At 41.8% G+C, this 27,141-nt stretch overlaps 3 protein-coding genes and 1 non-coding gene across 4 annotated transcripts; 1 reads left to right on the top strand and 3 right to left on the bottom strand.

Moving 5' to 3' along the window:
* Positions 1–849: 849 nt before the first annotated feature.
* Positions 850–4,180, bottom strand: LOC114798514 (uncharacterized). Its single transcript, XM_028994287.1, has 5 exons — positions 4,037–4,180; positions 3,021–3,599; positions 2,804–2,947; positions 1,995–2,102; positions 850–1,480 (listed from the first exon to the last, which is right to left on the bottom strand). The coding sequence occupies exons 2-5, from the start codon at positions 3,564–3,566 to the stop codon at positions 974–976; spliced, it is 1,305 nt and encodes a 434-aa protein (XP_028850120.1). The 5' UTR covers positions 3,567–3,599; positions 4,037–4,180; the 3' UTR covers positions 850–973.
* Positions 4,181–6,789: 2,609 nt separating this feature from the next.
* lrif1 (ligand dependent nuclear receptor interacting factor 1) lies at positions 6,790–14,012 on the bottom strand. The gene is made up of 4 exons (XM_028993819.1): positions 13,753–14,012; positions 8,397–10,302; positions 8,066–8,314; positions 6,790–7,902 (listed from the first exon to the last, which is right to left on the bottom strand). The coding sequence occupies exons 1-4, from the start codon at positions 13,758–13,760 to the stop codon at positions 7,279–7,281; spliced, it is 2,787 nt and encodes a 928-aa protein (XP_028849652.1). The 5' UTR covers positions 13,761–14,012; the 3' UTR covers positions 6,790–7,278.
* Positions 14,013–16,644: 2,632 nt separating this feature from the next.
* On the bottom strand, positions 16,645–16,808 carry LOC114798949 (U1 spliceosomal RNA). Its single transcript, XR_003751158.1, has one exon. It is a non-coding gene; the product is annotated as a U1 spliceosomal RNA (small nuclear RNA).
* Positions 16,809–20,011: 3,203 nt separating this feature from the next.
* Positions 20,012–27,074, top strand: LOC114797907 (large neutral amino acids transporter small subunit 1-like). Its single transcript, XM_028993177.1, has 11 exons — positions 20,012–20,206; positions 20,749–21,225; positions 22,019–22,144; positions 22,553–22,658; positions 23,066–23,110; positions 23,385–23,508; positions 23,609–23,712; positions 23,801–23,897; positions 24,667–24,816; positions 25,098–25,272; positions 25,447–27,074. Exons 1-11 carry the CDS (start codon positions 20,137–20,139, stop codon positions 25,512–25,514), a joined length of 1,542 nt encoding a protein of 513 aa, XP_028849010.1. The 5' UTR covers positions 20,012–20,136; the 3' UTR covers positions 25,515–27,074.
* The last annotated feature ends 67 nt before the right edge of the window (positions 27,075–27,141 follow it).

The raw sequence follows: 27,141 nt of genomic DNA, 5'->3' as shown, positions 1-27,141 counted from the left end.
AACCACGGATCCTAGACAGGGGTATAAAACATAAAAAAAAAAAAATACAGCACAGGTATACCAGCATTCAAAAATCCAGGATTAAAGATTTTTCAGCAGGTCAGTTAGAGATGTAAATCAAGATTTATTTGCTCTCATTTGCATACATTGAATTAATTTTTCAAAAAAAAGTCCTGTTGTCAATTTACAAAATGAAATGAAGCTGGTTCAGTGGAATGTGGATTGACATCAAATCCAATGTACTACTAATAAAACAGAAATAAATTGACACTGATTTTTCCATCCTCAAGAGTGAGCGGAGTTTCAAGACCAAGTCCAAACCTTGACGAGAGGTTCTACATTGTAGAAGTAAAAAAAAAAAAAAAAAACTTTCCAACATGAACATAAAATTGTGTTGGACTATAATATACAGATTTTTTTTTGTAATACTTTAGCCAAAAACAGGAAAAAAATAATTTCACATTCTGAACAGAGAAAGTAGTCAGAAAGACTTACAGGGGTTTATATCCATACGATATTAAAGCATATGCAGAACAGCAACGTAAAAAGTGCATGCCAATTATTAACAAGACGTCAACACATAAAAACAAACCAAATAACGTGGCACCGATTTGGGTTCATCCTGCCAAAGTCGATTTACGAACGTTAAACAGCTTACACATGAACACAAAAATGATGCATTCAAACAGTGAATGACACGCTGTCGAGTTCACTTTGTGCTTGAAAAAGTTAAGGAAAACACAATTTGAATTGACTTTCCAACATAATATTTTTATTACATTAACATGAAATAACTGAAAGGTGACTGTGGAGAATGTCCCCAAACGTCGAGGGTGAAGTACCACAATATAACTACAGTTATATTTATTATAAGTACAAACGTAAACAGAACAAGGTGGCGTCAGTTAGAAGTCCAGAGAGGTAGTTAGCAGCCAATCAATCATTTGTCCATCTTATAAAACGGGCCAAATCTTCACACCAAATCTTTGCAGGTGCTCAGCGCCGCCTCCTTCTCCCGCAGCAGCGCCCGAATCCGGTGGATTCGCTCAGCCCGGGCCGACAGCTCAAAGTCAAACCCAAAAGGGCTGGACGAGGAGACGAAGGGGGTGGGCATGGCTCCGCCCTCGTCGGGAAGCTCCTCGTTTCCAAAACGCCAAAGTGTCTCTTCCTCGCCGCGTTGGCTCTTGACGCCCTCGTTGTCATCGGAGTCTCGCGCAGGGCTGCCGGGAGTTTCTGCACACATTTCCACGGCGTGGGGTTCTCCGGAACGTTCCTTCTTAACTTCCGTCTCCGCTTTAAATGGGCTCGTCGGCTCATTTCGAATTCTGTTCCCATTTCTGAGCTCACTTGGGCTGCTTGAGCGGTCCTCATTGTCTCCATCCATGTCGATCTCCTTGAGTTCGCTGCCAGAGGAGGTCAAAACATCCATCCCCTCTTTCTGCTGGCTGAGATAAATGGCTGGTGCTTCCTGATTCTGATCCTACAAGTAAATGCATAAGAATGCGAGTTACATACATTACACCAGATCATAAATACTGAGGAAGCCAGAGGCAAAGATTTCTGGTCCTACATGATACATGGGGTGTTTGATAATGTCATATTAACTACTTCACCCAAGATGCTTGAATTAAAGCTATGGTAATCCACATATGCTATCAGAAATTATAACACTCAAATAGAAAAGCATGGATGTGTAGTTTAGCGTTTTTGGAATCCAGAATACAGTGGATATAAGGCAGGCACCCGTTAGAATGGCAGGTTTTGGTTGAATGCTGTAATTACGTGAAATAGGGCTTCAACAAAGTATTAGTTTAAGGGTGTGCACGCAACCATTTTAAGGGAATGGGAATGATTTAATCCCCTAACGGATTTTCAATTGAATTGTACAGGTGACGTTAAATATGAGAAATGTTCATTGTTAGCAGGGTGTGCACACATCTTAGATGCAGTGTACATTATTATCAATTTGCCTCAATGTTTTTTGAAAAACTCACATTACTGTTGGTGGGTTCGGCAGTGAATGACGTGTCCACTGGCACTTCGCTTGCAGGTTTCACCGCCTGTCTGCCGTCATCGGGTGAGAAAGCTGCCGGATTCTCATCCTCCATGTGGAGACAGAAACGGCGCCTCAGAGATTAGATTGAGGTACGAGTCTATTTTGAACATTAGCACGGTCACATTTACATATATAACTCAGCAACAACATATATTCTCACTGTGCTGTGAGGGGAAAAAAAAGAAAACTTTAGTTGTGAAGCATCACACACATACACTACAGGCCAAAAGTTTGGACACACTTTCTCATTCTATGTGTTTTTCATGACCATTTACGTTGGTAGATTCTCACTGAAGGCATCAAAATGAATGAACACATGTGGAGTTATGTACTTAACAATAAAAGGTGACCTGGCCTCCACAGTCACCGGACCTGAACCCAATCCAGATGGTTTGGGGTGAGCTGGACCGCAGAGTGAAGGCAAAGGGGCCAACAAGTGCTAAACACCTCTGGGAACTCCTTCAAGACTGTTGGAGAACCATTTCAGGTGACGACATCTTGAAGCTCATCGAGAGAATGCCAAGAGTGTGCAAAGCAGTAATCAGAGCAAAGAAACTAGAATATAAAACATGTTTTCAGTTATTTCACCTTTTTTGTTAAGTACATAACTCCACATGTGTTCATTCATAGTTTTGATGCATTCAGTGAGAATCTACGAACGTAAATGGTCATGAAAATAAAGAAAAAACACATTGAATGAGAACTTTTGGCCTGTACTGTACACAAAAGAAGAACTGAACCCCTCACCAGCTTTAGAGTCCTGCCCTGGTACCAAAGCTTCTGCAGACGTGTTGCTGAGATCTGGGCGAGACGGACAAAGAGCTGATGTCTGATGTTGAAGGCACGAAGGTAAGCCCTGTCATCAGCAGCCTTCATTTCAGAAAGCAACGCCTGCAGAGAAGAACATGCTTCGAGTACGACACGGCGTAGGCAATTTTTTTTGCTGCCCATTTCAGTAACACACCTTGCTTTGAGGATGATGCGAAGCACAACCCCTCAGTGACTTGGAGACCATCTCAGTGGGGCTACAACACGGTAAAGAGCAGGGGTGGCTCCTCTTCACACGCCTCCTAAATCTCCTGGTGTTCGTGAGCGAGAGGAAGACCTTGTGTTGATAGAGGATTATGCCATCTTGACTGAGGTCCGACAAAGGGATCTGTGGAAGGCCATCAGTGTTGAACTGATGGTCCAGCTCATGGGATGTATTGCCCTGGGGCAAGAAGTACTTCAGGAGCTTGAAGACTCTGAAGTTGGCGCTGATGATGGGGAGCGAATGTTGGCCCTGGGGCTGCTTGACCTCGACCTGGAAGGACCACCTGGATGTACTAACCTCACCGGGTTCTGCAGGCCAGTCTCTGTGATCCCTCTTTCTGAAAACCACTGGGGAGACCCAGAAAGCGCCACGGGGATCCCTGTGGTACGACTGTTCAAAACCCAGCCTCGAGATGATGGAAGGAGGCAACAGCCCAATGCCGGAATCCTCTGGGACATAAATCTCATAATTTTCCATTTTCTCACACACCCTGCAGGCCCACTGTCTACCCTGTGGCAAAAGTAGAACAAAGAAGTTTTATTTCCATCAAACCTTTTATACGTAACATGCAGCTCAAAAATAACACACAAAAAAAGACCAGCAAAAATATCACTGAATATATAAAATATAGCAAATAAAACAATAGCAAAACAAAGATTTCCAGCTGTTTCATGTAGAAAAAAAAACTCTGTCTCCACGTAAAAGAAAATTCTCTTTAACCCTCGGATCATGGACCGAGCCTAAAACCCAGTCGGTTTAGTAGTAGCCTAGTGGGTAACACACTCACCTATGAACAAGAAGACCTTAACCCTAAGTTGCTCCAGGGGGGGACTGTCCCTGTCACTACTGATTGTAAGTCGCTCTGGATAAGGGCGTCTGATAAATGCTGTAAATGTACATGTTGACGGCGACGCGTCCACGTGGCACCGAGGAACGGCGTTACTTACAAGTGTCGGTCAGGCAGACCTCGCAGAGTTTTGGTGAATCCAGCGAAGCCCACATGTCGCAATCGGACGCGCTCGACCACATCACGCACACGATTTTCTTCAAGTACGCAAGCGTCGGACTTCCGGGTTCCGAGTCCGTCGTGTCAAAATAAAAGTCTCTTTAGGCCATTGCGGCGCATCACAATGCGCACCGGTACTCTATTCAAATTTGAACCGTGTGCATCCTTCTTGCAGTGTTGTCTGAAACGTCCACTTTAAAAAGTGATTAATTATATGGCGCACTACGTGAAAATAGTTACATGCTCAACTTCTGTTCCGTCTCCAAGAAGAGAGTAGCTGTGACTGCGACTTTGCGGCAAATTTTGGGTGTAAATTATAATTTCATTTTATAGCCTTACATGGAGAAAGGCTTTACATATCCATGAATAAAAATGGCCAAAACTGATATAGAACGTTTAGGCAATCTAGTTTCCATAATTTGAGTGTTGTATTGCAAGGGCTCTTTTCTGATGACTAAATAAAAAGCAAATACTTATTTTATAAGGGAAAAAAAGAAAATAATAAAGTGAGATAAACATAGGTACCGCTATATTTCACAGTTTGCTCAATCTTTCATGACACTGTTGATAAAATTCATATACATCATGTAGTATCATGAGGTATATGAATTTTAACAATAGTGTCATGAAAGATTGAGCAAACTGCATAGCGATGTCAAATTAAGTTGATTGTGCTAATGGAACTGCTGATGGTGTGTTCAGTGATTTTTCGTTGCTGGAGAAATTACCAGATAATATCAACGGTAGCATTATACTGACAGACAAATTTGCAAAAAAATTATTTCAGTTTACACTTTTAGTCCCCTCTTGCTTGAAGATTGCACACAAAACAAATTGTGCTTTTATTACACAGTAGGAGAATTTTTAAGCGGTTCCCAGTAACAGACATTTGTACACAGCTCAAAAAACGAAACAAAGGGAACACAAAAATAAGACATCCTAGATCTAGATCATCCTACATAAATGAAATTCTTATTAAATACTTTGTTCTTTACATAGTTGAACATGCTGACTACAAAATCACACAAACATTATCGATGGAAACCAAATTTATCAACCCATGGAGGTCTGGATTTGGAGTCACACTTGTGGAAAAACACACCACAGGCTGATCCAACATTGATATAATGTCCTTATAACCAGTCTAAATGAGGCTCAGTAGTGTGTGTGGCCTCCACGTGCCTGTATGACCTCCCTACAATGCCTGGACATTCTCCTAATGAGGTGGTGGATGGTCTCCTGAGGGACCTGGACTAAGGAGTTCAGCAACTCCTGGACAGAATGTGGTGCAACGTGGCGTAGGTGGATGGAGCGGGACATGATGTAACAGGCGGGCCAGTCCATAGCATCAATGCTGTCATCTTGCAGAAACTGCTGACACACTCCAGCCACATGAGGTCTAGCATTGTCTTGCATTAGGAGGAACCCAGGGCCAACCGCCCCAGTATATGGTCTCACAACGGGTGTGAGGATCACATATCGGTACCTAATGGCAGTCAGGCTACCTCTGGTGAGCACATGGAGGGCTGTGCGGCCCCCCCAAAGAAATGCCACACCACACCATTACTGACCAACTGCCAAATCGGTCTTCCTGGAGGAGGCATCTCCAGACTCTACTACATCGGTCACATGTGTTCAGTGTGAACCTGCTTTCATCTGTGAAGAGCACAGAGTGCCAGTGGCGAATTTGCCAATCTTGGTGTTCTCTGGCAAATGGCAAACATGCTGCAAGGTGTTGGACTGTAAACACAACCCCCTTCATGGAGTCTGTTTCTGACCATTTGAGCAGACACATGCACGTTTGTGGCCTGTTGGAGGTCATTTTGTAGGGCTCTGGCAGTGCTTATCCTGTTACTACTTGTACAAAGGTGGAGGGTAGCGGTCCTGCTGCTGGGCTGTTGCCCTCCTACGGCCTCCACCACATCTCCTGATAGCACCCCCATGCTCTGGACACTACGCTGACAGACACAGCCAACCTCCTTGCCACAGCTCGCATGGATGTTTCATCCTGGATGAGCTGCACTAATTGAGCCACTTGTGTGGGTTGTAGACTCCGTCTCATGCTACCACCAGAGTGAAAGCTCCACCAGCATTCAAAAGTAACCATAACAGCAGCCAGAGAGCATAGGAACTGAGAAGTGGTCTGTAGTCACCACCTGCAGAACCGCGCCTTTACTGGGGACGTCTTGCTAATTGCAGAATATTTCCACCTGTTGTCTGGTCCATTTGCACAACAGCATGTGGAATTGATTTTCAATCAGTGTTGCTTCTTAAGTGGACAGTTTGATTTCACAGAAGTGTGATAGACTTGGAATTACACTGTTTCCTTCATCTTTCTGAGCAGTGTACATACAAACCTTACACCCTTAATTCTGCTGTAACTGCTGTGCTCTGCTGGTTCTTTGGTTACGTTGGCTACAGCAGACATATTGCATAGCGTAAAACTGTTTATTGTCAAAAGTATTCTTACATGTATTTTTCATGCCTTACCTGTTGCAGGACCAAGTGCACCAGATGGGTATAATCTCTTCGCAATGATTCACCCATGTTCTTTCATACAATACTGGACAAGATCACGTTGCCTTAATTGTGCCCAGATTGAACTGTAATATAATTGATTATACTTATCGATTTAAAAGTATTTTCAAAACTATCTATTATTTTCAATGACAAAATTCACTTAACAGTACAATGTACAAGTGAATAAACCAAATCTTTATTTTATATGTAAGTATATTGACAGTCAAATATGAAATGAAAATATGAAAAAAAAGGTCTGAACTCAGTAATATGAGATCAGATCCAAAAGAAATTCAGTTAAAAGAACATGTTACTGTTCAGTCACAGTTATGGTTTGAGCACATGCTCGAGAACCACTAAGACCAACTCAGGCTATATTACCACGTTAATGAAAGCAGGCAAATAAGAAAAGTACTTTAAAAAAAATTTAAAAAATACAGCAATATATTAGATTAAAATAAAAAAGCACCGTCTTTGAAAATATTACTGTGATTTGTACATTTGATGGCATTGGCTATGTCTGCATAAAAATAATGAACAAAAACATAAATAATTTGTACATCATGCTGTATTTGTATAAAGATCCTTAAATCCATAAATACAGCAAGAACAATAATAAAAAGCAAAGTAAACAAGTTACTAATAAATAGGCGTTAAGCTTTTTTAACATTTGTTCCGTATCGTTTCAATTGCAGCCTCTTTTTCCTTAAGAAGTTCTTTTAAACGTTTAATCTTCTCAGAACGCTTGATTTCCTCTAGATCCATGAGCTGTGGGGAAAGTTCTTTTGTGGTCTCTTCTTCACCCTCTTTCTCAACTGTTTGCAGAAATTCAATGTCCATCTCAGTTGATTCTTGTCCTCCTGTGAGCAGATTCGTACTTTCGTACTCTGATGTATGGTTTGAGCTGAGGTCCATACTCATCCGTGCCACCTCGGTCTTGCTGGCTGATGTAGGACACTCTTCATCAATTTTCTCAATAACATTCAGAGGAAAGCTATGCGTCTCATTGTGGTTATCATCAGGTAAGTGCTCCTCTATGGAATCACATGGTTCTTTTGAGTTATTCCTTGAATCTTGGCATGACAAGTCACTGGAGGTTTTCACATTGATGAGAAGATCACTGTGAACCTCCTGCTGATGCTTTGGGTCCTGCTCATGTGGGTCTGCTTGCTGGTGACAGGTCTGAGATTGAATAGTCGAAATGGCTGGATCCTGTGCTCCTCCAAGTGATTCAAGCTTCTTTCGCTTGGCATGTATAGGACAAGCATCCTTTCTGACAGATGGAACCTATAAATAAAATAATTAATTCAACCATCAGAAAGACTGAATTTATTTCATGGTAAATAGCAACAGCAATTTATTAGCGACTCATAATGACTTTCATTACTCTGAATGGTGCCTCCAAAAACTATAAATATTTGCAAATGGTGTACATATGCATTTCTTTTACCTGTGCCTTAATGAGTCTCCTTACTTGTTGTCCTATTTCAGATATTTGCATATTTTGTCGGATTCTTTCCAGTGCGGATTTGTAAACCGAGCCAGGGTTAGCTGGTGTTGCTGGTTTCCTAGGACCCATCTTCGTTAAAGACACTTTAATATCGCTGGTGATACCAAACATGTGCCTCATCTCCCAGTCATATTTATTTTGGTCTCTCGGAGCCATTATGGAAGTGTTCTCGGGGGATTGTGGAGTAACCTATAAAATGACCCGATAAAACAAAAAAATTAAAAAAATTTCAATCACAAAAAAAAAAACAGTACAAACTTTATATACATACTTTCATATTAAGAGACGTTTGATCACATGTCCCCCAAAATGGCGGAGGATCCTCTTTTGCATTCGGTTCTTCCGTTACAGTGGAAGTAATTTGTCCGCACTCAGGTTTTTGGCAGAAGTCAGTATCATTCCTTGTCGGTTTCGTGCATTTATCCTGGTTCTGCTTGATGATTTCAACAGCGGTTGTAGAACTTGCACTTGCCTCCAAAGCCTGTACACCATTGACACCATCATCATCAGCCAAGGGTTGTAAGATATTGTCTTGGTTGGTGATTGACTGAATACTTATAATATCCTTATTGCTTTGTAGTTGTCCTGTGATGGTGCAGTCTTTCTTAGTTTGTGTCTCCAAAACCTGTCCATCAGATTCCCTTGTCTGCTTTTCAGAGGTTGTTTCTTTCAAGTCAACTCTTACAGAAACTGGATTGGTCCCACTCTCCTTTGAGTTCAGTGTGGTTACACCAGCAGCTGAATCTCCTCCTTCCATGACTCTGAGTGACTTAATGTTTATTATTTGAAGAGGTTTGCTAATAGGACAACCTCCACTTCTGTTTGGATTTCCACTGCCTCTGACCAATTTCTGAGCCACTCCTGTGCTAACAGTGTTGTTAGCATTAGCCGGCAAAGTGGTTGCCTCCTTGGTATTGGGGTCATTGTTTGGTTGAGGGGGAATGTAGGATACAAATATTACATTTGAGTCTTCATCTTCCACTGCCCCAGACCTTCTTCCCTTTGATTGTACTCTACTTATAGAGTTGCACGTGGGATCATCGTCACACAGATCAATGACATCATCTGGCACATCATCTATTTGAATATAATTTGAGTTTGATTTTGCTCCATTCGCTTGACATAAGCCAGACAAGGAATTACAAGATGCCATTTGTTTCTGTGCATTTAATCCATTGGTCACCATTTTGGACAATTTTTGTGCACCATCAGAAGGTTTCTGTGTAACAACAAGAATTCCACTGTTAGACACAAGACCGGAATTGTCCTTTGAGTTTTCCAACATTTCTGTACGGTCTCGGGGAGATGGCAGCTTGTTTGACATCTGTAGATTTGAATCATCTTTTGCCATCTGTGCCGCAACTTTCAATATATCTGATGCCATGAAAGAAGCCGGTACAATACAAGGGGCTTTCAAACCGGCAGTTTCCTCAACCACCCATTTCATGGGTTTTACGGGTCCTATGGATGCATTTGTTTGTGGAGGTGTGACAGCGCTGATAGTAGCGGTCTTGGTCAGTTGACCTTGTTTAGGACATGGAGCAGGAGTTGCCAGTTTAGGTGTATCTAGTTTCAGGGGTTTCACGGGTGACACATAAAGGACTTTTGATAGCTTTGAAGGGGAGGCCATGCCACACGGTGCACTCACTAATTGCCTCTTTACTGGAGATGGAACTGTGGAAGTGGCCCGCATTTGAACGTTTGCAGTGGGTGTAACCTGCACACGATGTCCTGGGGGGAGCACAGTTGGTTTCACTACAATAGGCACATGGTGTCTTGGAAGCATTGCAGCCTGGCCATGGTTCATAAGAGGCAATGGCACTACATTTTGAGTCATTTTGGGAGTGACAATGGGCAACTGTACTCGTACCGGTAAGGCTTTTGTTGCATTACTGGTTACTTGGTGACTAACAAAGTTAGCATTTATATCTGTTGGTCCTTTTAAAATCAATCTTCCTTCGGTAGTTGGCTGAAGAAAAGGGATCCTGTTCTGTGATGACACTGGTGTAATGTGAATTGGACGGGCCAACAATGTTGCCGCTTCAGAAACATCCTTCTTGGTAGCAGGTTGAAGCTGCATGAATTGTCCGTTGACCGTCGGAACTGGTATTAGTTTCATTACATTTTTTCCATCAGGGCCTACAGCTGGCATTACCTGATAGAAGACACCGGTGCCACTGAGAGAGGTAGAGAGAAAGGAAGAAAGGTAGGACAAAAGTTAACATACAAAGTAGGGCTGCACGATTTGGGGGGAAAAAAAAAACAACATATTGCAATTATTGAGATCAATATTGTGAAATGCGATATGATAAAGGGCACTTGCTTGTATATCAATGAAAAGTCGCATACAAATTACTAATAGTGAAATGTTTAATTTCAAAGTGAAACATACAAACTACTTATAACAACTTGAAATACCCAGTGCTTTCAAAATACAATATTCAACAAAATTAAATAATCACAAAAAACTCTTTACATTACTGTCGAACGACAAACCCTGGTAAGGCTAAACAACTGTTTTGATTATATTTGGCCATTATAAAATCCCGTATTATAGTTACTTATAGTTATAGTTACTATAGTTATAGTTACTTACGTTTATCCAAAACGTTGTTTGGAGGCTGACTTGAACACAGGGATGCATAGCTTTGCTAGCTTAGCTAAAATTAAGATTTGTAAACTGAGGTGAATTTCTTTTGGAAACCTTCAAAGTTTGAGAAAAGTTAACTAAACAGCTAAGAACAGTCTAAATAGTTAATGCCTACGCTTAGCCAAAATGTTGTTTGGAGGCTGACTTGAACACAGGAATGCATAGCTTCACTATCTTAGCCTAGCTTAGCTAAGGTTAAGACTAATAAAACGGGATTTTATAATGGCCAAATAGATTCAAAACAATTGTCCAGCCTTACCTATGAAATGTAATCCCCTGGGATCTGGTTTGGAGCGTACAGCGGTTTGTACAGCCCCAAACACTTCACATTCGACTGAAGTGAGACTTCGGTCAGCTTGAAAACTTTGAAAGAATGAGTGTACTAATGTACTAATCATTTAAGTCAGCTTTTTGCATTCATGTAATCACACAGACTGACATCGCGATTACAACTGCGATTAGATTAATCGTGCAGCTATAATTTTATTACAGTGCATCACAATGACGAAAAAGTTACTTTCACTTTAAAATGAGCAGTCAGGTGCTGTGTTTTGATTAGCACAAGAACGATGCAAAAATGGATGATGAGGAGGTGAAACCCATGCAAACCTTGGCTGCTGGCCACTATGTTTTGATCGTACAAGGAAAGATGTGGAAAAATTTACCATGAATAAATTATGTTAATATTTTTCTTCTTTCATAAATGACTCATTCTTGACAAAGCAAAAGAGCTGCGTGCATGCAAACATTTAAATAACAGGAGGACCACGCCCACGTTTTGGTTACTGATTGATGAGAACCTGGCTGCTCTTATTCTCTGGTACTGTGCAACAGAGACAATGCCTAATTACCAACCTACACTAAACTGTGTATCTACATGTAACACACATTGCAACAATTTAAGACAATTCTCAACATAGAACATTCAACTATATACAGTACAGGCCAAAGGTTTGGACACACCTTCTCATTCAATGTGTTTTCTTTTTTTCCATGACCATTTACATTGGTAGATTCTCACTGAAGGCATCAAAACTATGAATGAACACATTCTATTCCCTCTCAGACTCACAGGCAAAGCATGCTGGACCAATCAGGTTTGCCGGCATCCGCTGGCACAAATAATGTTGGGCTGTAAACCAGTTTGGGCTTTTAAAAGCGCTACATGTTGGGCTTGGACCAAATTCAGTCAAGCTCTAGCCTTACTTTTACAGAAAATCCAACCACAGCTACATAAACAATGACGTACTTTGTATGTCCACATCTCCACCTACACCAAATAAAATGTCAGAAGCATATCACTCGGTCTGCTTTGTTTGCTAAATCAATCCCATATGACCAAAAAAAAATAAAAAAAATTGAGAAATGGAACATTTTCTATTCCTATGCATGTTCTATTCCTGACAACTTAGGCCTTATCAGGGCTCTTAGTTTTGTAACTCAACATCTATAGAAAGCGAATGAGAATAGCTAGTGTCTTTTATTTTTTGTAAGTTGCTTTGGATAAAAGCATCTGCTAAGTAAAGTAAAGTAAAATGGATCAATGGCACATTAATAAAATATTGGCAATGATATGGTCTCAATTTTATGTATTTATTTTTTGTTCTGAGAACCACAGTTGTACATTTCAGTGACAATTATTATTATTATAATTAGGTGGCCGACCACATATGAGCCACTTCTCCACACCCATGAAGTTAATCTATATTATAAAAACATTAATGTTATTAAACTTTGGTTACATTCATTATTTTGGTGTCATTTTAAGCAATATAGGGTAGAAATTAGCATTAGGGCTGCAACTATCGAATATTTTAGTAATCGATTATTGTCAATTTTTCATTGATTAATGGGCAATTTTTTTGTGAACATTTTTTGTAATAGAATTATTCGAATAATCGTTTCAGCCCTAATTAGCATTTATTACTGATTAAGAGGAAATTTCAAGATATCGAGATGTATATAATGAATCACGATATAGCGCAAAAATACTGCAATATTACTTTTGGGCCATATTGTGCAACCATACTGTGTCCTGGGTCTTATTTTGATGATGACAGAATTGAAGAGCAAACAAAAGTAGAAAGCGGACAGGAAATCGTGTGCCAAAGCTCGTTTCAGTTACATTTACAGCAGTCAAACAGCATTTCCTTAAAAGACAAAAATTCACAAAAAAGGTATTTGCTTTTATTTTATATTTCATTTAAAAGCAACACGCAAGTGTCTTCTTTTACTGATCTGCACAACACAACCTAGCGGTTAAGGAGGCGGCCCCGTAACCAGAAGGTTGCCGGTTCGAATCCCGATCCACCAGGGTGCCGCTGAGCAAAGCACCGTCCCCACACACTGCTCACCGGGTGCCTGTCGTGGCTGCCCACTGCTCACCAAATGCTAATTTATACCCTACAGTGGTTAAAATTACACCTAAATAATGAATGTCACCAACGTTTAACATAGGATGGTTAAAAGCAGAGGACACATTTCGTTGTGTCACCGTGTGCTGTGCTGCAGTGTTTCACAATCACTTCACTTTCAAAAGCTCGACGATCGTCGGACACGGGTCGAGAGCTCGTTTTAAGGGCGGGGGATTTTGACCTGGAGTACACGGCAAATCTGGACTAAATAACCCCCCCCCGCGCCGGTCGCCTGGAACGTCACTCGCACGACGGTCCCGTGGAACCTTGACCGGTATTCGCGTCGTTATTATTATAATAACTACAATAACTCGAGTCGTGCGTATTCGTGACGGGCCGGGGCAGGGTTGGGACGCCAAGAACGCCCCCTGCGGAGCCGCTACGCGACAGAGCTTCCCTCCTCCTCCGCGGAAGCAGAACGCAGGTTCTGCGCGTTAGAACCGCGCCATATTGGAACCAACCAGCAAGCGCGTCCCTCGGCAAGAACGTCAGCCTCTCGGCGCACGGAGGAGCTCTCCGTTTACGCGTCGACGCGTACATGTTTATGCGCGGCTAGTACTTACCCTTCCATGTCGGACGGATGCAAGAGGCGCGTCGCGTAAGCTCAGGCGAATTCGCGTCGAAACTTACATTATAAATCCACAGAGTTCGACTCCTGCGTTCGCCCGGAAGCACTTCGAGCTATCTACAGCAGTCACCTTCCGGGTCGGCCTAGCGCCCATGTCCGGTTGCGCCTATCGTGTTTCGGGGCAGAAGGAGATTTGGCGACGTTTTACTGCCACGCAACAGCACCACGAAGCCAAACGTTAGACAGCAAACACGGCAGTGGGTAGCCTGGCGGACCCCGTCCCCACACACTGCTCCCCGGGCGCATGTCATGGCTGACCACTGCTCACCAAGGGTCGATGTTAAGTGAAAGTGAAGTGATTGTCATTGCGAAACACTGCAGCACAGCACACAGTGACACGACGGAAGGTGTCCTCTGTGTTTAACCACCGGCAACCTTCTGATTACGGGGCCGCGTCCTTAAGCGCTAGGCCACCACTGCCCAAGGCCATCAAATGCAGAGAAGCAGTGCAAAAAATTCACGTAGGGTCTAGTCAAGAACACGAAAAACAGTTAAATAAACGGATAAAAACAGCCACGCCAGCAACGCGTGTTCGATCCCGGACTCTTATTTTGAAGGAGCTGCACAGGGCGCGGCCAGGTGCGCGTAACAGGCGTCAGAGAAATGACGCGAGCACCACGTGATCCTGGGTAACCCAGTGACGTCGGAGGCGAACGCCACGTGATCAGCGGTGACCCAGTGAGGTCGGACGCGAACACTCCCCCATGGACCAGAAGACCCGGGTTCAGACCCCATTTACTGCCGTCGTGTCCCCGAGCAAGAAACCTAACCCTCCAGGGGGGGACTGTCCCTGTAACTACTGATTATAAGTCGCTCTGGATAAGGACGACTGATAAATGCCGTAAATGTATGATACGGTGACGTTTCCGCCATATTGCGAGTGGCTCGTCTGTGGCAAAGGGGATCATACCTCGTCCCAAGAGGCGAGACGTAAATGCTGATCATATGGCGATAACTATGACGAAATATATATATCGTGACATAGACGAAAACGAGGCGCGTTGTTTCCTTTTGGACTGCGCACGGGCAAAAACACGTCGTTTCCGTTTTTCACCAGATTCGAGCAGGAAGAGAATCGGAAAGAAGCCCTTCACAATTTTTAATCAACCTTTTATTTAGTGTTACAAATTACAAGGCAGCCCTTCACAAGTTCCTCAGAGCACAAGAGGTTCTGGGTGATGATGATGATGAATGCATTTTTAAAAAAACATTTTTTTTGGCTTTTTGTCAAGTAAGAGTGCAGTACAAAATAATAGACGTTTTCTCTGGTTCAGAGTTTATTAGTAATCTTTAAATACATCTATGTGATCTATTTAGTTTTCGATTCCACATGCCAGTGCAGAGTTTTCTTTTGACTGTTTGCCAAGTGTGTGCTTTTGTTGTTTCATTCATTTAAAGATATATTCAGTGGAATGTATGGGTGTCTGTGGTGAACAACTTTTAAAGGAACAAAACCCTTGATGAGCAGGCTGAAATCTATTTTTTTAAGTATACTTCAGTATAGTATACTATATATATAGTATACTAAGTATTCTATACAGTATAGGCCTAAAGTTTGGACACACCTTCTCATCCAATGTTTTGGTAGATTCTCACTGAAGGCATCAAAACTATGAATGAACACACATGGTGTTATGTACTTATTGCTCTGCACGGAATGGCATTTCTTTAAATTTCTTTTTGGCAGATATCAAATGTTACCTTGGTACTATTACTATTATTTTGAATCATATTGGTCTCTCTGTTTAACTCATATTCCTTCATTTTTGTTTGTTTAGATGCTGCTGCTATGTGCCCCTGGGTTCTTACTTTTATATATATATATTTGTTGTAAATGTTTGTTTTTGTTATTAATGTCTGATTGTTAAAAATGTAATAAAAAAAGAAAAAAATCATTCAGCCTCTGGGTATGCGTTGATACCGCCGCCATATTTGGACAGGGTTGCAAGCTGATTCTACAACGCTGCTCTGACGGTACGACCAAAGATCGATGTAATATCAATGGATCATGGTGTAACATTTCATAAGTTAGATTTTATTTTATTATATTTATTGTTATGAAATTTTATTTATGTTACAGAGCAGAGCATCTGTCATCCCGCCCCCATCCCATAGGAAAGAGACTTTTGTTCTGACACCTGTCTTGTTGCTTATTTTTTGTAGAAACACCTGCTATTAACCTGACTTTTAATTAATCAATTGGTATTAGAAATGGCTCATATGAAAAACCCTACCAAATGTTGTTTAATGCATTGAAATTAATTTCACTAAAAACGATTTATCATTTAATCGAGACAGAAAGTTCAAATTTTGGCAAGACAAAAGTTTTGTCACCTATACAGAAATTGAACAAATTTCCTGCAAATACAAAAATATATCAGTAAATTAAATAGTGGTGCTGTGAGATCCAAGTTTAATATCTTGTATGACTTCCACGAGCTTGACGGACTGCACCCATTTAGTCACAGAGTTCATTAATATTCTTTGATTTCGTCTTCCATGCTTCCTCTTTCATCCTGTCCCACACATGCTCAATGATGTTCATGTATGGTGACTGGGCTGGCCAGTCCTTGATCTTCTTCGCTTTGAGGAACTTTGATGTGGAGATGGAAGTAAAAAAAAAAAGATTTTGATACACAGCAGCACAGCACATGGTGCACACAGTGAAATTTGTCCTCTGCATTTAACCTATTACCTTGAGTGAGCAGTAGGCAGCCATGATAGGCGTCCGGAGAGCAGTGGCACCTTGGCAGATAGGGATTTGAACTGACAGCGATTCCACTGCCCCATACTAGGCTACACCCCCCCCCCCCCCCCCCCCAAAAAAAAGGGGAGAGCATGAATGCAGTCCCACACTACCAGAAATTATGCAGTCGAGATTGCCACATTTGGGGAATTCGCAGGGGTCAGCACAGCTGGAGTGCAATGGCTGAACCTCGCACTGGGTGAACCACCTTCTTGATCACGGTATTTCCCCTGACAGGTAAGTATGTGATTGAGCAGCATCCTGCTGCAGAATTTGGCCTCTCTTATGGTTGGGAATATAAAAGGTTGCTAAGATTTCTCTGTATTTCAGACTATTGATGTTGCCTTCCACCCTGCAGATCTCTCGCACACCCCCATACTGGATGTAACCCCAGACCACGATTTTTCCGCCACCAAACTTCACTGTTTTCTGGGTGAATCTCGGATCCATGCGGGCTCCAGTAGGTCTCCTGCAACATGTGGAGCTGCGACTGTGGAGCAATTCAACAGAAGATTAATCAGAAAAATCCACCTTCTGCCACTTTTCCAGCGTCCATCCTTTTAGCAGGCTGTGGGCCTTGGCAAATGCCACACGTTTTTTCAGCTGTCTTTTGTTTAGTGCTGGCTTCTGGGCACTGATTCGACCATGGAGGCCATTTTGAGACAGAATCAGACAAACTGTTCAAACTGAAATTAAAAACATCAAGTCTGTAATGTCTGTGAGTGAGACAATTACAGCTGACAAAAAAATTTTACGGTATGACACGTTTCCGCCATATTGCGAGTGGCTCGTCTGTGGAAAAGAGGATCATACCTCGTCTCAGGTGACGAAACGTAAATGCTGGTCATGTGGTGATAACTATAACAAAATATTTATTGTGACATTGTTGACTAATACAAACGAGACGTAATAAGTTTAACTACAATGCAACTTAACGAGACGAGGCTTTATTTCCGCTCGTTTAATCGCGTTACTATGTCGCGGGTTCTGTTTCCGGTCGCACGGATGACGTCACTCCGGAGTCGCGGCATTAGTGTTCATGTTACCTTTTGGAATAATCATAATAAAGGACTGAAGTGGAAACGGGTTTGGAGTATTCGCAACAATGTTCTTTGAAGAAATAGAGTCGAGGAGATTTCATATATACCGAGCTCGTTTTAAACCTGGTATAGAAGTTGCGTGCTCATTTTGTGGACGACCCCCTGAAGACTTGTCATTTGTTTCGAAAAGGTTCTGGTCTAACATATGTCAGTTTTTTAAAAAACAGAACCGAATTACCTCTTACTTTGTTTTGGAAAATATCTTGCCCCACGGGACAGTGGTGGCCTAGCAGCTAAAGAAGCAGTGCCGTAATCAGATGGTTGCCGGTTAGAATCCCGAGCCGCCAATGTGCCACTGAGCAGAGCCCCGTCCCCACACACTGCTCCCCAGGTGGCTGTCACGGCTGCCCAATGCTCACTACGGGTGATGGGTAAAAGTATAGGACACATTTCGTTGTGTCGCCGTGCTCCTGCTGCAGTCTTTCACTTGATGCAAACAGTGACCTGTCTTTTGTGCTGAACCCTATTTATAGTTTATGGCATAAATATACTGACAAAAAACTTCTTTCTGGCAGGTTTTATATCCTTTTATATCTGTTTTACTTAAGTTTGTTTAAATGTATAATATTGTAAAATTTTCACAAATTTTCCTTGTCTAAAATGTCATCAGTTCTTGTTGACTAAAACTTTTTAACGACATCTCTAAAGTGCAGTCTTGCAACGGGACGGTGTGAAATCATGCAGTCCTCTTCCTCTTTGATGGGTTAAGCATTTATGTATAGTGAGTGATAGAGGGAGTGAGTAGTGGGTTTTTATTTATCCTGCTGGGGTCTTTTATTACCCAGGTAACAAATGGAGAAGTTATGTCTGTATTGGTGACATTTTGTTAGAGACAGTTCCCCTTATCTGACATTCCCCCGCCCGGGATCAGGCACAAGGGAGAAGTTTGTGTGTTCTGGGAATGCAGCTGCAAGGACAAAATGCTGCCCGATATATATATATCCCACCCACTGCCAGGTGCCGCTGTCATGAGATAATCGGTGTTATTCACATGACCCCTCAGTGGTCCTAATCAAAACACAGCAAACTATTAAGTATATTACTTATACTTAATAGTTATAAGTAACTATGTCACATTCGTTGTGCATCCTTAAGTTCCAATCTTTTGGACTGTGGACATCTTTGAAATATAGCATTAGATATCACTAATAATGTTGTGGTCTGATGATAGGACTGTTCTAGAGGTGCAGTGGTGCAGCTAGAAATGATGTGTGTGGAAAGAATTGCCATTAAGAACCTGCTGTCCTTCAGCTGGAAGAAATGCGGTACGATACGCTGTAAATATAGTACAGGCCAAAAGTTTGGAAACACCTTGGACAGATGTGTTTTCTTTACTTTCATGACCATTTACGTTGGTAGATTCTCACTGAAGGCATCGAAACTATAAATGGACACATGTGGAGTTATGTAGTTAACAAAAAAAGATGAAATAATGGAAAACATGTTTTATATTCTAGTTTCTTTGCTCTGATTACTGCTTTGCACACTCTTGGCATTCTCTCGATGAGCTTTAAGAGGTCGTCACCTGAAATGGTTCTCCAACAGTCTTGAAGGAGTTCCCAGAGGTGTTTAGCACTTGTTGGCCCCTTTGACTTCATTCTGCGGTCCAGTTCACCCCAAACCATCTCGACTGGGTTCAGGTCCGGTGACTGTGGACTGTGGTCTCCATATGTGTTCATTCATTGTTTTGATACCTTCAGTGAGAATCTACCAATGTAAATGGTCATGGAAACACATCGAATGAGAAGGTGTGTCCAAACGTTTGGCCTGTACTGTACGTACAGCTTTCTACACCAGTAAAAGGAGGTTAGCAACGGATTTTACCTTTCAACATTAAAGTAATCTGACAGACACCAGCCTAAACAGTTAATGGGGTTTATTAAAGGGATCTCATGTCCTGGAATGGCCTAGTGAGAGCTCTGACCCTAATCCTACAGAAAACCTGTGGACTGTGGGCTGGGTGGATAAATGTTGCTCTTGGTTCCAATAAACCTTTAAATGTGTTATGTGTCTCAATGTCCGTATTTACAGTGATGACATTTTGTGAACAATTTCCAAATCCTCTTTAGAAAGCCATGTCGACCTTGTCCACCAGAGGGAGCATCCGTATCCCTGATCCATACACACGCTTACACATTTCAATGTAGAGATTAGACCTATTTAATACCTACAGCACAACAGCACAACCTCCGGACCGTCTGTTAATCTGTGACATTGTGCTATATGCTTTATCCTGTATGCATTTATTTTGCTAAAAGCAAAGTGCTTGCCAACAGCATGGTGGCCATGAGTGGGAGCATCCTTCCTACCTCACAATGAGAGACAGGGAGAGAGAAAGAGGAGGGGGAGGGGCAGCACAGGCTGCCTGTGTGCGTGTGTGTCGGTGCGTGTATGAGTGCATTTGCATGAGTGTGTGTAGTCAGAACAGGGAGGAGCCAGACGGCTGGGATACAGCATCAGGCGGGGAAGTAGGATGGCGGAGCTGAAATCTCGCAGCCGGGAAAGCGTGAACAAGGTTGTCGAGGGCCAGGAGAAGATGGAGGGTAGGTGCAGTCTGTTGTGCTCCTTTAGATGGGCAGGTGCCCCTTTATCAAATGGCTTTAATTCATAAGGAGCTGATTCGTGGCTGTGCCTCCCGTTTTTGTGTGTGGAGCGTGTCTGTAAGGAGCTGTGTTGGTGTGGCTATAGTGCCTGTTCTTAAAGCAGTAGCATTCATACAAGCAGGATTGCTTGGAGGGGATGAACAGAACATGAAACAAATCAAAATACACTTAACTAAAAGAGCAAATTTGTGCAGATAATCTCTAGCATTAACAGATGGTGTCTAGACCGCATGCTCTGTAGATCGGCTCTGCACAACCATACCAGGTTATCTGTAGTCAGCAATGAATTTATCTTTACAGTGCTTAACTGGAAATTTCACCAAAATCTGGTATTCAAATGATCACTCAGGCATGGATGTTCGAGGAAAAATACATCAACATTCCCATAGTGTACTTTGTATTTTTATCCCAATTCTACGACTAATGTGGACTCTGATCAGTTCAAACTTTCTCAACATATTCTTGCATTTTTTGTAAACTAGAGTCCATAGAGGAGAATAATGTGAAGGAGGAACAGCCCATGCAGTCAGAGGAACCTCCAAAAGACAAGATCGAGTTGAAGAGGAGCATCACACTGTTCAATGGAATCGCCATGATCATTGGGACCATCATCGGTTCAGGGATCTTTGTGTCTCCCACTGGAGTAGTGAAAGAGGTTGGCTCGGTGGGCCTGTCATTGATCGTGTGGACCGTCTGCGGAGTGGTCTCCACCATGGGCGCTTTGTGCTACGCTGAGTTGGGAACCACCATTACCAAGTCTGGTGGTGACTATACCTATATCCTCGAGATCTATGGGGAGTTGGCTGCTTTCCTCAAACTGTGGGTGGAGATGCTGATCATCCGGCCGTCGTCACAGTATGTGGTGTCACTGGTGTTCGCCACGTACCTTCTAAAGCCGCTCTTCCCAGAGTGCCCTGTTCCAGAGGCTTCTGCAAAGATCATTGCCTGCCTCTGTCTGAGTGAGTATCGTGTAAAATAGGTTGTGTTGCCGTACAAGTTTTACATAAAAAAATCACACATTTTCTGGGTGAGTGAAATCAGGAAATCTATTCTAAATTAGTACCATTAGCCCCTGTTTTTTTCCCCTCCATGTGTCAGATTTATCTATTTTCAGTTTTCAATTTTTTGGCACATCATTGTTCATTGAGAAAAGTAGCCCTGATTTGGTCTTTATGTATGCCTATTATAGTTCATGCTCTTATTCCTTATCCCTGCTTTTTTAATAAGTTGGCATTAACGCATTTGTCACAAATAATTTTAAATATTTAGTATGTTACAGTAGATGTCACGCCATTGAAAGTGAATGGGAAGTCTTTTTCCCACAGTTGTCTCTTATTAAGAAGTTTTATTAAGAATTCTTCACAACTATGTCCTGTGCAGCATGTTTGATTGATTTAAAATATGTATGAACATCCTAATAAGATTGCAGATGAATTCTCAAGGCCAATTAAAAATGTTGCATAAATGGAAAGAAACATGTCTCTAGAAATTTCTACCTGACAGGATTACACTCCACCAAGTGAAGAAAATGTAGTTCAAATCAAATGTAGTTCCATAACAAGAGAAAAATAAGCTCTTTTAAGGAAAAACACCTCACACCCAATGTGTTAACAACTGTTATAATATGTTATAAGAATAAGCTCTTGTGTTACTAAGTACAATTATTTTGTAAATGCAGTATAGCATAAAATGATGCTGGGGATTAGTAAAAATTAATTCTAACAGTAAAGTTAAATCTTTTCTCTCCCACAGCCTTGCTTACCTTCATAAACTGCATCAGTGTAAAGGCAGCCACAAAGGTCCAAGATGTCTTCACTGCATCTAAACTCATCGCTCTGGGAATTATAATCACATTTGGCTTCATTCAGATTGGTCGAGGTGTGTATCTGTCAGCCAGCTTGAGGTAATGTGGCAGTTCTTTTCAGGGAGACACGACTTATTCACTTTGCACAAAGTAATTTTATTTTCATTTACAATTTCAGTTTTAGGCATGATGAAATCTGGCCTCTCGTGCCATTGGGTAACATTTCAGCACACGCTCCATTTGGCTAGATTAAAGGTTGTCATGGAAACTTTGCTGCAGGTCATCTGTGATACTCAGTAGCTAGAATGAGTCATTCATTGGTACAATATACCCGAAATTGCAATTAGAATGCTCAAAATCAGTGTGCTAAATATGATCTGATACCCCTGTCTCATTACTAACTGTAAACACACACATGATGTTTCAGCAAATTGTGGTCTAGTCCTCAGTCACAGGCCTAACTTACGATTTTGTCAAAACAGGAGATGTTTCTTATCTGTCTCCGGATCTTGTGTTTGAGGGAAGTAAGATGGGCGTGGACAACATTGTCTTGGCTTTGTACAGTGGGCTGTTTGCTTATGGAGGCTGGTATGGAAACTGATTTTATTACTCATGTCTTTGATTAGTTTGATTAAAGTGCATGCAGTATTTTGCCTATGTCTGCTTATGTGGAAAAAATGTGAATTGCCAAAAGCTTGTTATCCATCATGTTGTAGTAAGCTTTTCCTACACCGTTGTAATTGTGAATTTAAATTATTGGTCAATATATTGGATAGGTAGAGGGTGTTAGAGTGATTTACATTTACATTCATGGCATTCACCCCAATGTGTGCTCAGGGAGCTGGTAGTGGTAGTAAGTGGGGTTTGAACCTGTGAATTTGTGGTGTTTTGGCGAGTGTCTTAAACACTCAGATCCCTCTTAGCCTTTTCAGATCCAAAGATGAAGAGCAAGGTTATATGAAATGTTGATTTCTGTTCTTTGCATGTGTCCTCAGGAACTACTTGAATTATGTCACTGAAGAAATGATCAATCCAGAGAGGTAACCCTCAGTACCTACATTCAGTCCCAGTGAAGGAATGCACTTCTGGGGCCGAGTAGCTTTCATTTGTGGTGGTTACAAGGCCTGGCCAAAGAATGTGATTAAAAACGTGATGGGCATGTGTCCATTTTGCGTGTCCCACCAAAAATGTATGGATCATTATAAGATAAGAAGATTGTGATTGTGGACCTTTTTACGTAACAACATTTGTCAGTAAATGTAAGAAAATACCTCCGGCATCCTCCCAGTTCTCACCTCAGTTCTCCTTCTGCAGAAATCTACCTCTGTCCATCATAATCTCCATGCCCATTGTGACTGTGGTGTATGTGTTGACCAACATGGCTTACCTCACCACAATCCCACCTCAGGTGATGGTGGAGTCAGAAGCTGTCGCTGTGGTGAGTGTAGGATTTATATGATCCTGGTCGATCTTTTTTTAAAATCTGTTTTCCCATAATCACCCCCTAATAAACTATGCAATTTCTAACTAATCTGTAGATATTTGGCGAGTACCATCTGGGTGTGATGTCTTGGGTTATCCCTGTGTTTGTGGGTTTATCCTGCTTTGGTGCAGTTAATGGCAGCCTGTTCACGTCAGCAAGGTACAATTCTTGAACAAATTATCTAACTGAATAATAGTAATCATGTTTACCTTAAAATGAATTTAACAATTCCCTTGATTTTCTTCAGATTGTTTTATGCTGGGGCCCGTGAGGGTCAGCTCCCTGCAGCACTAGGGTTGGTCCACACTGACCTTTTCACCCCCGTGCCATCTCTTATCTTCACTGTAAGTAGCACTCGGTGTTCCATTCAATTAGCTGGGGATTTTACTGACTCTCTCATCCCTATGTCAACACCAATAACAATTGGCAAGGTGTGAACTACTGTGATGCTTGGCATGAGAAAATAAATGTCTATGCTGTGGGGCAGAGACCTGGTCTCTCCTGATACCATATAAGCTCTTATAGAGATGTAATCCACTGTGCCATGTTCAGAGAGAGTTGAGGACAGAATTTTGTGCCTAACTTTGCAAAATGATGATGACGATGATGATGAAGTCCCTTTATTGCTGTTGTAATACACCATGTCGTAGTCGCAAATACCAGCGAAAAACGGGCCATCAACCCGACCGTACATAACATCACATAGGGGGTAGACAGGCCAGGAAGACAGGGGAAGATCAGAGAAAACGGAAACACACGGGGAGATAGGGAGGAGTTGTGACCCTTCAAGAGACCCTTCAAGAGACCCTTCAAGAGACGTAAAAAATGGGGCAGTGGTGGCCTAGCGGTTAAGGAACCGGCCCCGTAATCTGAAGGTTATCGGTTCGAATCCCGATCCGCCAAGGTGCCACTGAGGTGCCACCGAACAAAGCACCGTCCCCACACACTGCTCCCCGGGAGCCTGTCATGGCTGCCCACTGCTCACCAATGATGATGGTTAAAAGCAGAGGACATATTTTGTTGTGTCACCATGTGCTGTGTATCACAATGACAGTTACTTCACTTTCACTTCAAAAAGGAGATGTTTGACTTTGAGAACTGCCTCTCTTCTAGTGCTGCCTGTCCATGCTGTATGCCCTCTCCAAGGATATCTTCTCCGTCATCAACCTCTTCAGCTTCTTCACATGGGTGTGTGTGGGAATGGCCATCGCTGGGATGCTCTGGCTTCGCTGGACCAAACCTGAGCTTCATAGACCCATCAAGGTCAGCATCCCGTTAGCTTGTTTAATGTGTTGGACTTAATTTAAAGGAAAATTGCTAGGAACATTTGTTATTGGTGTTGCTACATTTGTATCTTCTCATTCATTTGAACGATGTTATCAACCCAGGAAATGAGTTCACCCACAGTTTCATTTAATTCATGAAGCGTCTCATGCTCACAAATGAAAGCAAAATACATTTCTCTCCTGTTAGCAGTTGTATCTCCTGATGCTGCAAAATTCAATGGAAGTGAATTTTGGAATTTTTTCCTGTGTCATTTCTAGATTTGTGTGCTCGTTCCTCTCACCTTTGTGCTGGGCTGTGCCTTCATGGTGATTGTGTCATTCTGGGCTGCTCCTTTTGAGTGCCTGATTGGGACTGGCATCATCCTAACTGGAATTCCTTTTTACCTGCTGGGATACAAGTGGCAGAAGCCACACGTTGTGAGGAAAATCCTTGGTAAGAAAATCTTTTATGCCGTTAATGCGGTCACCAGAATAATGAATTGGTAGATATTAAAGATCTATGTGCGTGTAATCTTTTGAGGGATCTAGCCCTGATATACAGTACATTGATGTCAGTAGCACAGTGCTGCCTGTGAATCCAAAACCAATTGTGACATTTCTTCTCCAGAAATTTTCACCCTCTTCTGTCAGAAAATCTTCATGTCTGTTCCTGAGGACCGGCGCCCCAAAGATTGAACCAGTGTGAATCCAGGATGCTGATGAGCGAAGGGTGTTGTAACTGAAATGTTTCAAATTTGTCAAATATGAGTATGTCTTAGTGTTTGTTGCTGTGATTTCAGGTAATTCTCTTCTTTCTTTAATTGCCTTCATTGCCTATCACACATTGTCCATACTTCTACGAGAAATATGTGTTGAGTCTATAAGACCAAAACCATCACCATTTCACTTGGGTAAAATTGGGGAGTGGATCATAAATTAAATCCCACCAGGCTGGATAAAAGTGATTCATTTACGATTGGCTGAAAACGAGCATTATAAAATTACTTAAGATTGGAATAAAATGGTTTAGAGCAACCCTTATAGTGTGTTAGAGAATTGTACAATTGTAGAATCGTTGCTCTTCTTGTTGTCTTTGCACTTAAATGATGGGTTGAAACAACACAGTCAGGACTTTATACAGGTAATGCCTTCCTTTTTTTACAAAGAACTGTTGATCTGTTTTGGCAAATTGGAAATGTGGGGTTGCAGTTTGCTCTAAGCTACCAATTTTTTATGTCGAATTTTCTGATAATTACTTCCAGTTTTTATTGCTCATAGATGAGAAAATTGGAAAGAAATGACCGATGCCCACACATTGCTTTTACTTCTCTGAATACCAGCATAGATTCTAATGCACACAGCATTGAAGAGGACAGCACAGTATTACCACAATTCCGTAGCGTAAGAACTGATCTTAGACTTGAGAGTTGTTGATGAGCACAGGCCTATGTTGAACCGCAGCTACATGTGGTTTATTAACAATAGCTTGCACTGGTTTTGGTGTGGCGAACCAGCACTCCTGCTGCACCAGCAGCTTCCCCTCGGTGGTGCTGCTCAGCAAATTTTACACGGAGTTAAAGGTCAGGCTGTGTAAGGCCACCGGATAACACTTTGTAGAGGAGTACGCCTCTTTAGTGTCTCAGGACAAGTTATTTTCTTGGCCAAAATGTTTGTCTTTTTATTGGTTTTTTTTTTTTAAGCTGTATGCGTAGCCCAGGGATATTGTAGTGTGCTTGTTTTATACTTTTTTTAATGATCCACTTTCGAAACCATGACTCTCTAATCATAAAACAAAAATGAATCGATTCAGTAAATGACTGAATAAAATCTGTCCGGTTTGCAAAAATAACTATTGTGATGTTAGTGCATTTTCCAATAAAGTATAAGGTGTACTGATTAATGAAACATGTAAAAAATGTAAGTTTAAAAACTTTGTCTTTGGGCAGGATGCAGGACAATAATTTGACCTCTGAGGTTTCCTGTGGATTAAATGTTGACAAGACTTCTTACTGAGGCCAGTTTGTGTGTGTGTGTGTGTGTGTGTGTGTGTGAGTTTGTGTGTGTGTGTGTGCGTTAAACATTCTTCTATCAGTAAAATAACCTTAATGCTCAACAGTTAAGGAGAGTGACGTCCATCATTTGATTGTATCGTTTTTATCACTGCTGAATGTCGCTGTCTTGTGTGTTAGAATTCAAACAAAACTCTGTTTCTTTCCATTTAAATATGATTGTCATGACAGCAAGATTAAAAATGTATTGAGGTACATTGGACCATGGCCAGTTCCTTGGACAATACATTTTTCTGTGAACTCAGATATCAAAA

Source organism: Denticeps clupeoides, chromosome 10 (assembly GCF_900700375.1).
Source record: "Denticeps clupeoides chromosome 10, fDenClu1.1, whole genome shotgun sequence".
Taxonomy (NCBI): Eukaryota; Metazoa; Chordata; class Actinopteri; order Clupeiformes; family Denticipitidae; genus Denticeps; species Denticeps clupeoides.
This window is presented reverse-complemented; position numbering and strand designations above follow the sequence as displayed.